Source organism: Mirounga leonina, unplaced genomic scaffold (genome assembly GCF_011800145.1).
Source record: "Mirounga leonina isolate KUSES-001 unplaced genomic scaffold, KU_Mleo_1.0 Mir_101609, whole genome shotgun sequence".
Lineage (NCBI taxonomy): Eukaryota > Metazoa > Chordata > Mammalia > Carnivora > Phocidae > Mirounga > Mirounga leonina.
The window spans coordinates 12,648,849-12,660,364 of NW_023270164.1; the positions used below are offsets into that span (position 1 = coordinate 12,648,849).

General features: G+C 56.5%; 1 protein-coding gene across 1 annotated transcript; it reads right to left on the reverse strand.

Annotated features, from left to right (window-relative positions):
- Window positions 1-3,033: 3,033 nt before the first annotated feature.
- On the reverse strand, window positions 3,034-9,164 carry KCND1 (potassium voltage-gated channel subfamily D member 1). Its single transcript, XM_035004403.1, has 6 exons — window positions 7,378-9,164; window positions 5,463-5,625; window positions 5,277-5,360; window positions 5,075-5,173; window positions 4,543-4,793; window positions 3,034-3,422 (listed from the first exon to the last, which is right to left on the reverse strand). Exons 1-6 carry the CDS (start codon window positions 8,496-8,498, stop codon window positions 3,197-3,199), a joined length of 1,944 nt encoding a protein of 647 aa, XP_034860294.1. The 5' UTR covers window positions 8,499-9,164; the 3' UTR covers window positions 3,034-3,196.
- Window positions 9,165-11,516: the final 2,352 nt, after the last annotated feature.

Here is an 11,516-nt window from a genome sequence, read left to right on the forward strand (position 1 = left end):
GGCTCAGTTGTTTAAGCGACTGCCTTCAGCTCAGGTCATGATCCCAGGGTCCTGGGATCGAGTCCCACATCGGGCTCCCTGCTCTGCGGGGAGCCTGCTTCTCCCTCCCCCACTCCCCCTGCTTGTGTTCCCTCTCTCGCTGTGTCTCTCTCTGTCAAATAAATAAATAAAATCTTTAAAAAAAAAAGAAAGAAAGAAAGCTCTTCTGAGTGCCATCTAACCTTCTTCCTTCAGATGCTGACCTTGGTTGAAGTTCTTCCCCGAAGGGTGTCAGTTACAAATGGCATGTTGTGTTTTCTGCTCTGAAGACTCAGTGGGAGAGGACTCACGTTTCCTGGGCCTATTGTGTTCAGGGCACTATGCCAAATGCCTATGCATGTTATCATATTGAATCTTCTCATGATCCTCTCACTTGACCTATATTTCCTACTAGATATTTATTTGTCCAGCACTACGTGTCTAAAATTGAATCTAGGGTAATCGTTGTAGCTAATCTTCACCAAGTACTTTCCATGTGCCTGGCACTGTGTGCTAATGGGTTTGATGTTCCTTTTGACAGTGAGTGCCGCCCCCCACTCAGGCTTTGCCCAAGCCAGAACCTGGGAGTCAACCTCATCTGCTCCCTCTTCCTCAACTCCCACATGCCTTTCAATCCCAAGTCCTGCCAATTCTACCTCTCAAATCTCTTGATTCTCCAACTCTTACCACCACTACACTTCCAAGCCAGCATCACCCACCAAATGGACTACTGCAAAAGCCTCCTCACCACCCTTCCTCCCGCCAGGACTGTTTCTCTAGAATCCACTGTCTATAGCCAGAGCAATCCTTCTGAAATGCAAACTTCGTGATGACTTTCCCATTTACAAGCCTTCAGAGGTCCCCGTTATCCTTAGGATAAAGTCCAAAATCTGTATCATAGCTTCAAAGGGTTTTTGTGATCCGGCCTATCTCCACATCCTTACTCTCATCACAGCCTCACACTCTCCTCCCTAGCTGAACTGAACTAATTTCAGTTCCCCAAAGGCTCTGAGCTTGCCTCCTAACCTCTAGGTCATTGCACATGCTGTTCCATCTGCCTGAAACATTTTTATCCTTTTGCCTGGCTACCTCCGCCTCATTCTTTGGGTGTTGGCCGGGTTAGGTCCTCCTGTCATCTGCATGCTTCTGCAATCCCATCGATTTTAGTTCTACAACACTACACTGTAATTGCTTAATTGTCTGCCCTCAGTGCTCACCTCTGTAGATCAGAGACAATGTCTTCTTTGCCCATCTTTGTATCCCTAGGGCTAGCACATGATACGCGGTTAATAAATATTTGGTGAATAAATGATTATTATTTTACAAATTAGCAACCTGAGGCAAGAGAAGGTTTAAGTGACTCTCTCACCTGGGGATTGGAACCCAGGTCAACTCAAATCCAAGGTCTGTCTTCTCGGTGCTCCACAGGGCTCAGTCACACACTAGCCTAGCGTACCCAGTAGCCCAGCAGAGAGAATGCAGGCGATGTCCACAAGGAAGGGGAATTTGCCAAATTTGAGAGATGCTTTCTTTCTTCTTCTTTTTAAATCTTGCGTTCGTTCTTTTTTTAAAAGCTAGCTCTAGGCCCAGTGTGTGGCTTGAACTCACAATCCCGAGATCAAGAGCCACATGCTCTACTGACTGAGCCAGCCAGGCGCCCCTGAGAGATGCTTGTAATTAGGGTTCAGTTCAGAGTCATTTGCTGCCAGGAAGCCCGGGTTTAAGTCTCCTCTAACCAAGCGTGTGCTGCTGTGGGTCTCAGCTCTTCAAACCACCCTCTTTAATTCCTCCTAGATCCCCATCTTCCAGAACATGCCACCAACCATTGACCTCCCAATACCTGTACCCACACCTGCCCTTCTCCTGGTTGAAAGGAATTGAAACCAGAGTACTTTCAACCACCAGCCCAACCCAGCCTCCAAACCCACAGAGCCAGGAGGTGCTCATCCTCATCTCTCCTCTCAGGTTTTATTGACTGATGGAAACTACATCTTTGTCAGCCACCAGCTCCACGGGGACAGTGCTGGGGACAGGGAACCTGAGATGATGCCAGATTTCAGCCTGAGAGCAGACACAGAGTTCTGGAAGGTGACCCAAGAGGGAAAAGAGAGAGGAATATGTGAAAAGGCTTTGTGGGGTGGGGGGAGGGAGGAAGAGGAGATCAAGAAGTTCCTCCTGCCCCCAACTCCCAGAGTTCAGGAACAACCCAGGCCTCAGCCCCTGATGCTTCTGGACTCCTGCCCAAGAACTTGGAATCAGCTATGATCTCCAAACACAGCCCAGCTCTCGCTGGCTGCTAGGCTCTTATCTCAGCCAGTCCAGACCCCAGCCGAACCCAGGAAGGAAGCAAACCAGAGGAGAAGAGAGGAGTAGGTAGAGGCGGCCCCTCTGATTAGGGCAGATGTAAATGCTGCAGCAGACTGGGGCAGAGAGGCTTTGCATAATTGTCATGGCAGCAGCTGCTATTGCTAGAGTTTGCTGGGGGCCCAGCGGAGGACGGGGTTGCAGGGACCCGTTTCCAGCAGCCAGGAAAGGGGAGTGGTGTTTGTGCTATCTGTGTGGATCGGGAGAGGCAGCCTGACCCCTGAGCCAAGGCCGGGGGCTGGCAAGTCACTACTGAGGCCACGGCCCATGAAGCCTGTGGTTGCATTCCAAGCTTCAGAATTGGGGAGTTGTGGGGCTCGGTGGAGGGCAGGGACATCTCTTAGAGGCCAGATCAGAGGCGAAGGTTCTCATCTCTGAACCCCCAAACCTCCACAGCCCAGCCAGAGAGAAGAGGGAATCTCATCTCTCCTTCTCAGGCCAGAGCTCAGATGTCAGGTGGGGGCCCCAGGGGCCCAAGAGGAGGAGCATGCAGGAGGCCAGCTAGGGGAGAGAGGCCAGCCCCAGCGTGCTGGGGCAAGGAGGCCGGGGGGGGGGGGGGGGGGGGGCGGGGGGGGGGCCGGGGGGGGCCCGGGCCCTTCGGCCCCCCCTGGAAAACCGGCCGGGGGTGGGGAAAGTTTCCCCTTCCCTGGCTGCTTCCCCACCAGGTGAGCCGTTCCATCAAACTCCATTGCATAGTTCTCAGTGGGGGGCAGAAGGGGTCCCCAGGCCTACCCCTCCCAGCCTCCCCAAAATATGGCTTTGGAAAGGAGTCCCCAAGAATCGAGAGGGCCCTCTGGACGGGCGGACCCACCGCTCACAGGGAAGAGATCTTGACAGTCTCCGGGAGGAGGCAAGGGGTGCCCAGGCTGGAGTTCCTGAGGGTGCTGCTGGCCCCACCACCACCACCAGGGGAGGAAGGTTGGCTCTCATCCGGCGTGTTGGCAGGAGGGGTAGGGATACTGATGATGGCAGCCACAAAGTCCCGGCTGTCGCAATTCAGGTCGAGGCTGTCATGGGGCTTGGCATTGAGGCTTGAGCGGCTGTGGATAAGGGTGGGGAGATGGAAGCTTCTTAAAAGGTCCTCTTAATACTCGCCCCAGCAACCGTGGCATTTATTGAGCGCCTGCTGGGTCCCTGGCATTGTGCTAAATGCTTCGCCTGCATCCTCCATTATGGCGGTGCCCAGTGAGGGCCCTGGGGTCAGGTGGTCCTGGGTTGAAATCCTGGTCTCACGTTGGCCCCTCTGAACCTCTCTTCTCTCTTCCATCTCCAGCATGGGAATAACAATATTTCCTACCTCATAGGGTCGTTGCGGAGATTAGATTAGCATAATGAGCACACAGGGAAATAACAATATTTCTTCCCTCATAGGGTCACTGTGGAGATTAAATGAGATAAGAGGTGCTACCAAGTGTTCAGAATAGTGCCTGGAACATAATGAGAACACATGCAAAAATGTTCTCCATTACGGTCACTCCTTACAATGCCCAAATCCTCACAACGATCCATTCTGAGAGCTGCACAACCTGGTCCCTGTTCCTTTCTGATTTGGCTTCCTACCACTCTCCCCCTCACTCACTCCACTCTGCTCACAGGAGCTTCCTGGCTGTGTCTCTGACATGCAGACCCACTCCTGCCTCAGGGCCTTTGCACAGGCTGTTTGCTCCCTCCCTCACCTTCTTCAGATGTCACCTCAGCAAAGCCTCCCCTGACCACACTATTTAAACTGCCTCATACCCTGTTCTATACTCTCTGTCCCCCACCCCCAATTTATTTTTCTTCTTGGCACTTAACACACCTCATCATCTGTCTTTGTTTGTTTATTAACTGTCTTATTGCACTAGAATATAAATTCCAGAAGGCCAAGGATCTCTCTCTGTTCTCTTCGCTGCCTGAAGTGAACTCAACTCCTAAACTCCTACAGGGAACTCCAAAGTGCCTAAAAGTGTACCTGGCATATAACAGGCGCTCAATAAATGTTTGCTGAAGGAACCGATGAAGAACAAGCTCCAGACAAGAGAAGCCCGAGCTCCCAGCATAGAGGAGTTTGGGCTCAATATTGGCTTGCTGGGCGCGAAGTCATGACATCTCAGAACCCCCGCCCCTGGGGCCAAGCTCTGAGCTCCCCCCGGGGGGGAGCCAGCAGGTGGGGGTGCTTACCTCTGAGGGGCAGGGCTCCTGCGCAGCCCTGCCAGTGTGTCCAGCTCCTGCATGCTGCCGCGACTGACTGAAGCCATAGAGTTGGCGAGGCGAAAGGCACGGCGCTTGGCCCTGCGGGGGCAACAGGAGGACAGCAGGCCGCCGGGCCCCACTGCCTGGGAGGACACAGAGGTGCTGCGGCTCGTGCGGCCCCCCAGTGAGACAGCGCCCAGAGCCTCACTGAAAGTCAGCTCATCCGTGAACTCATGGCACTGGGGGCAGAAGAGAGGCACCGTCACCAGGCAGCACACGGGAACCGACCCCACCCCTGGGCCTTTGCTTAGGCTGCTCTTTCCTTTCCAGAAGTCTCTCTCGCTTCCCTTCCCTTGCCCACCCTTCAAGGCTCAGCTGTACTGGGGCCTCTTCCAGGAAGCCCTCTGGGATTTCCACAATTAGTAGTGAGCCTCCCATCCCGGGGGGGTGGGGGGAGCTGGCCTGGCCGCAGAGGAATGCCCCTCCTTCTGCCACGCCGCCACCTCTCCTTAGGCCTCACCGTTGTCTTCTCTAGACAGTGCAGGAGGTGGTGATGTTGTTGCTCGAAAGCAGACCGGTTCCGGACACACAGCGCCTGTTCCTCCCCGCTGCCGCTGTCCTGGGTTGGGGGGGCGGGGGACGGAGCAGAGCACTGAGGTCAGAACCTTCTTCCTCCCGTCACTGCTCCCCTCCCCCCAACCCCAAGGCAGGCCCCTCCCCACCTCAAGGCCCCCGTTCTGCTTGTACTGCAGGAAGGCATTGGTGGTACCACTCTTTGCCAACCGGATCCTTGCCAAGCGCACCTTCTACAGAGAAAGGAGGAGACAGAGAGTCAGGTGGGTAGACACAAGAGTAGACTGGCTCGGGGTGTGGGCAGCAGGAGGTACTCAGAGGGAAGAGGCAGGTACCTGTTGTGCTCGGCGCTTGTCAGCACGCTGGTTCTGGTGGTAGATGCGGCTAAAGTTGGACACGATGACCGGCACAGGCAGCGCGATGACCAGGACACCGCTGAGGGAGCAGATGGATCCGAAAATCTTGCCAGCGATGGTGCTGGGCACCATGTCTCCATAGCTGGGGCCGGGGGGGGAGCCAAGGTCAAGAAAAGTGCGCACCCACCCCTCAGTCTCCCACTCTGTCCCATCCAACCCGACACGCTCTGCGACCCTGGCCAGGCACTGAAACTTTCTGAGCCTCAGTTTCCTGCTCTGCAAAATGTGGGGAAAGACCTTTCTGGCCACCAGTGGGGGTCAAATGAGAAATTGGCCCTTGGCTCCTATCATCTGCTGCTCCCCCATCTGAGTTGCACACCGAGCATCTGAGTCAGCTGGAAATCTATTAATGCCAAACAGAGGAGAGAAGGAGGAAGTCATAGGCAGTAAATATAGTCTCCTGGGCAGAGAGTCCCAGCACCCCAAGCCAGCTGAGGGGCTCTGAGTCCTGGGAGCAGTGCTCTGTTAGTTTTGCTTACATCTGTCTTACCTTTTCTAGGTAGGACCCCTTCTTATTACCCCAGAAGAAGCCTTGAAACTGTCCTCCTATGAAAAAATAGGGGGGAGCCTTGTAACTCCCTCCTCTTCTTCATGCCACCTCTTCTCCCAAGGAGATGGAGCGGTGCCGATCTTACCAACTTGTTTCACGGGGCCGGGGTGGGGGGACCAAAGCTCAGGGAGGTTCCGTAGCTGACTTGTTCAAGATCGCACAGCATACTTTTTTGTTCTGACCACAGGAGCAATTAGATCCCCTCCCCTCTGCAGTCCCAGCCTCTGCAGTCCCAGCCTCTAGGCCTTCGCTCAGTCCATGTCCCACTCCCCCTCCCCCCAAGGATGGCTGTTCCTTATTTCTTTGTTTTGACTCATTTAAAAGTCTCTCCAACTTGGCCATTTCTGGTCTGTGATGTGTCATCTCAGACTGTGTCCTCAACTATGAGACGCAGGCAGCTGTCCACCCTCCCGGGGTTGCTGTGAGGACTCGCTAGGGTAAAAGGCACCCAAAGACCCAGTTCCAACCCACTCTCAGGGCTCAGTATTTGTATGTCGATCCAATTCTGAACCTCCAACCAGAATGAATTTCTACTCCTTAGCAACCTGAAAGCCACTTTTCTGTACCTCTCTGAAAGCCCCGAGCAAGGCCAATTCACCCATTCGACAGATCCTGAGCAGCAACTGCGCGCCTATTCCCAGCGATGGAAATTTAGAGAAGGAGCGCGGTATCTGCCCTGGACAATGTCTTTAAGAATAACATGAGTTGGGTGATCCCATTTGATGCCTTTATCCCAACTGTTCCCTCTCAAGGACTGACACTAAAAACATAATGCCGAAAATACCTTGACCTGGAGAACATCAAGGAATCACAAAGCCACAGAGGTAGTACTCCATACGGCAGATGATTCTGGAGGTTTGGGAGACATGGGTCCTCAAGGTGGGAAAAGGAGGTGATGGAAAGCCAGTACCTAGGTATCCTACACCAGAAACTTTCAGAGAACTTTCACAACCATGAGGTCACGGAATCCCCTCTAAATGATGAAGGGATCACCATTTCTCATTTGACACAGTGGGGGAAACAGGCCCAGAGAGAACAAGGTCAACAGAAAGAGTGCACCTAAGACAATCCTTGGAACCCAAGTCTCCTGACCCGGACAGTGAAGGCATCGTCAGACCTGCGAGGGATTTGGAGATTGGTCCAACTCCCTCTGTTTTTTTTAGAGAAGAGCAAACGGAAGCGCAAATCGAGAAAAAAAGAGATCGTTTATCTACCCTTCTTACTCTTACAGAAAACGGTGAGTGTAACTGGTCGGGCAGCTCCCAACACAGGGTCTGCACTCACCCAAGTGTGGTCATGGTGACAATGGTATACCAGAAGGCCGCAGGGATGCTAGTAAAGTTGGTCTTGTTTGTGCCCTTCTCGGCATAAAACATGACAGTGGCGAAGATGATGATGGCCATGGTGAGGGAAAAGAGGAGAAAGCCGAGCTCAGAGGCACAGCTCTTGAGGGTGTAGCCCAGAATCCGCAAGCCCTGTGAGTGCCGGGAGAACTTGAAGATGCGGAACACCCGGAACACACGCAGGGTGACGAAGGCGCCCGAGACATCCTCGTTCTTGGGCACGAAAAGCCCGATGTAGTAGGGCAGGATGGCCACGACGTCGATAAGGCTCATTACACTCCGCAGGAAGCGGCACCGGCTGGGGGCGGCGAACAGCCGCAGGAGGTACTCGCCCGTGAATATGAGCACACAGGCCGTGTCCATGCAGAAAAAGGCCAGGGGGAAGCGGTCGCCGCAGGGCTGCTCCCTCGGGGGCCGCCGCGCGGGGCCGCGGCACGGGATGGTCTCCACCACGTTGGCGATGACCGAGACGGCGATGAAAAAGCCCGTTACGTAGTAGAAAACGAGGGCCGCGGTGCTCGTGTGCGGGTTCTCGAAGGCCCGCCAGAGCCGCTGCCGCAAGGAGCTGCCGGCCGGCAGGGCTGGGCCATCGCCGGCCTGCTCGGCCTCCTCGTCCTCCGCCAGGCGCTCGGCGTTCTCCTTCTTGCGGTCCCGGTACTCTTCGAGGCAGCAGTCGCCCACGAGCTCGGGCACCAGGCCGTAGAAAGCCAGCTCTTCGTCGAAGGCCTGGATGCACTCCTGCCGCGGGCAGTGCAGGCGGCCCGTGCGGTAGAAGTTCAGCACGTGCCGGAACATGTCCGGGTCGCGATCGAAGAAGTACTCGCCCGAGTCCGCGTCATAGAAGAATTCCTTCTCGGAGCTGCCTAGCAGGGTGTCTGGGTAACGGTCCAGCGTGTTCTTCCAGGTCTCGAAGCGCCGGCCGCTCACATTCACCACCAGAACCTCGTCCCCTCGGGACGCCTTCACCCCCGGCGCGGGGGGCAGCGGCTGCTGGGCCAGGGGCAGCCAGCCCACCGCGGCCGCCCGCGCAAAAGGCAGCCACGTGGCCACGCCTGCCGCCATCCTGCCGCGCGCCCCAGGCCCACGGAGACTTGGGGGGGGGGGCCTTTAGGAGAGTGTGGCTGTCTCCAGGATGGTGGGGGCTTGGAGAGGCCCTGGGCCACTCGCACAAGCAAACTGGGGGTGTCTACAGAGGCCAAGAGGAACCAGGAGGAACTAGAGAGACGGGCAGGGGCTTGGGGGGCATTTAGAGGGTCTGGGGGGGACTTGGGGGTTGTCTTGAGGGACCTACGGAGGAGGGGCTGGGCACATGGAGAGGAACAGCAAAGGGGCGCCTGGAGGGGCCGAGAAGGATCTGAGGGAGTGTTTAGAGAGACAGAGATGGCTCTAGAGGGGTCAGCATGTGCCTGCGAGATGTCTGGGGTGTCTAGGGGGGCAAGAAACACTGGGGAGTTGTCCACACTCTCAAGAGTTCTCAGGGAAGATGGGGCTGGGACCCCTTAGTGGGCTTGGAGAAGGGACCGGGGCGTCCAGAGGGGTGGAAATGGGACCAGAGGTGTTTCAAAGAGGCCGAGGGTGTCTAGAGGGGGCGTTCTAGAGGGGCCGAGAAAAGTGAGGCGGCTCATCCACACCCTCAAGACTTCTGGGGAAAAGATTAGGGGACTGGAGCTCCCTCCTGGATCCAGGAAAGGGGTTCGTGCACGAAGAGGTGGCTATAGAACCAGGAGGTTGTAAAGTGGCTGCGAGGTGTTTTGGGAGTGCCTGGAGCTGCCAAGAATAGCCTGGCGCGGGGGTGGGGGGGTTATCTACACTCTACAGGAGTTCTGGGGAAGGAAGGCGAGGTGGGGCCCCCTAGAGGGGCTGGAGAAGGGAGTGGGGCATCTAAAGGGGTAAGATATGGGGCTAGGTTATTTTTCAGAGACCGAGAGGTGTCTGGGGGCGAGGGGTATGGGGGGGGGGGTTGCTGAGAAAGTCTGGTCCACCCTCCCAAGAGTTCCAGGGGGGAGGAAAGGGCCTGAGGAAGCCCCCTGGGGCTCAACTGGAAGTTGGGCACAACCCCAGAGCACCCAGAGGATGGATAAAGACTAAGACAAGAGGAGGGGTCCCCCCTCCCCCCGCAAAATGGGTTGGAGAGCGGGTGGGGTGTTAAAAGGAGTTGGGTGTGTCTCCAGGGAGGGGGGCTGGCGGGCCTTGCGGGGGGCGGATGGGGGAGGACGGGGAGAAGCTGCGTCCCACCGTTAGGGGCTGGTCTGGGGAAGCCACACCCCGAGGGGCCGGCGGTAGAAGCGGCGGCGGCAGAAGAGGGGAAGCAGCCACAGTCGGCCCGGGAGAGAAGGCGGCACAGGCAGGGGGAGGGGGCCGGGGCCCTGGAAGGACAAGGGCCAGGAGAAGCCCTGGGGACTATCCCAGGATGGGCTAGAGCGTGGGGGCCGGACCAGGGAAGGGACAAGGACAGCGCTGTTGGTGGCCCCCTCCCCCTCCCCCAAGGACCGTCCTCACCTGTGTCCCCGCTGCAGCGGTGGCCACAGCGGTGGGGCTGGGGGTACCAAACACCGGAGCTCCTGCCCCCCTCTGCAGAGCTGCCCGAGTTCTCCTCCTTCTCTGCTTCTCTCTCCCCGCCCCTCCGAGCTTGCCGGGAGCTGGAGAGAGAGGCAGGGAGGGGCCTCGTGGCTCCCGGAGCCCCCTCCCCTAGGACAGCCTGAGAGGGACCCTGGGGAGACTCCGCCTCCTACAAAGCTGGTTGGGCCTCAGTCGCGTCATCTGGAAAATGGGGGTGGCAGGGAGCTCTGCCAGTTCTCCCCACCTCCTTCCTGGACTCCCCCCTCTTCCTGCCCAGCTCCTACCCCCTCTGCCCCCGGGGGCCCCCACCCCCACCCGTCTGAATCAGCAGCACTTAGCAGATCTGATCGATGGGGAGGCGTCTGTTAATGGCCCCAGAGCGGAGTGCCATGGGGAATGATGCAGCGCTGTGTCCCCTCCCTGCCCCCATGCTGGAGAAGGGCTGGAGAAGGGGGTGGATGGGGGGACTGGTGGGGGGCATTTCTCTAGATGGCCAGGCCCCCAAAGCTGCTCCCTGGGTGGGGGGGTGCATGCGTTAGAGCCCAGCTCTGACCAAGATGGTTGCTATGGGACTGGAGCACCAGCCTGAAATAGGGGGTAAGGGGAGTGTGGATGGGGGCAAGCCAGGATGGGGACAAGCCAGGTCCCACCCCCATGCCAGGGTCTCTCGCAGGCGGGCCCCACTCTGAGGGGCAGTCTGCCTCATCCCTCTGCGTCCGGGAGCCTTAATTCACGCCGCCTCTGCTAGAGGACTCTGCTCCCGGGTGGCATAGAGTACTGGGTACCGAGTGCCTCAGACCACGGATGGGTTTGAACCCCAGCTTTGCTACTGACTTGCTGTGTCCTTGAGCAAGTGACTTGTGTTGTATCCTCAGCTGTCAGATGGAGAGTTACCCCAACTTGATAGTATAGTGGGAGGCATTAAATGGAGTCATGTGAGAGGGGATGGCACAGGGCATGGCGCACAGGGGAAGCATTTTTTGGTAATTAAAAGTGTGGCGGGGGGGGAGCACTAAGGGGGGACCAATTTTCCCCTTTCAATCAATCTACCCACCTGTGTAATCCTCAGTTTGCTCACTCATCACACTCCCGATTTGTCTGTTTCTCCATCCCTCCATCCACCCACCACGCACCTATCAATCCATTCTCCCACCCACAACCCAGTGCTCTACCTATCCCTCCATGCACCCACTCGCTCATCCATTTGTATGTTCACCCCATCCACCTATTTGCTACCCTATCCTTATGTACCCCCAGCACCCATTATCTGTCCATCCATAGCCGTGCCCATCACTTACTTACCTACTCTTCACTCTTCCTCATCCATCCATCCATCCATCCATTCCCCTGGCCATCCGTCTACTTACATCTCCGACCTATCCATCTATCCATTTATTCATCCAATTGCCTATCCAACCATCTGCCTGTGTATTTCTTAACCTCCCCCATCATTGATCTGTGCAACCTTCCACTTATTTATCCATCAGTCCATCTAACCACTTATCTATCCTCTCACCTGCC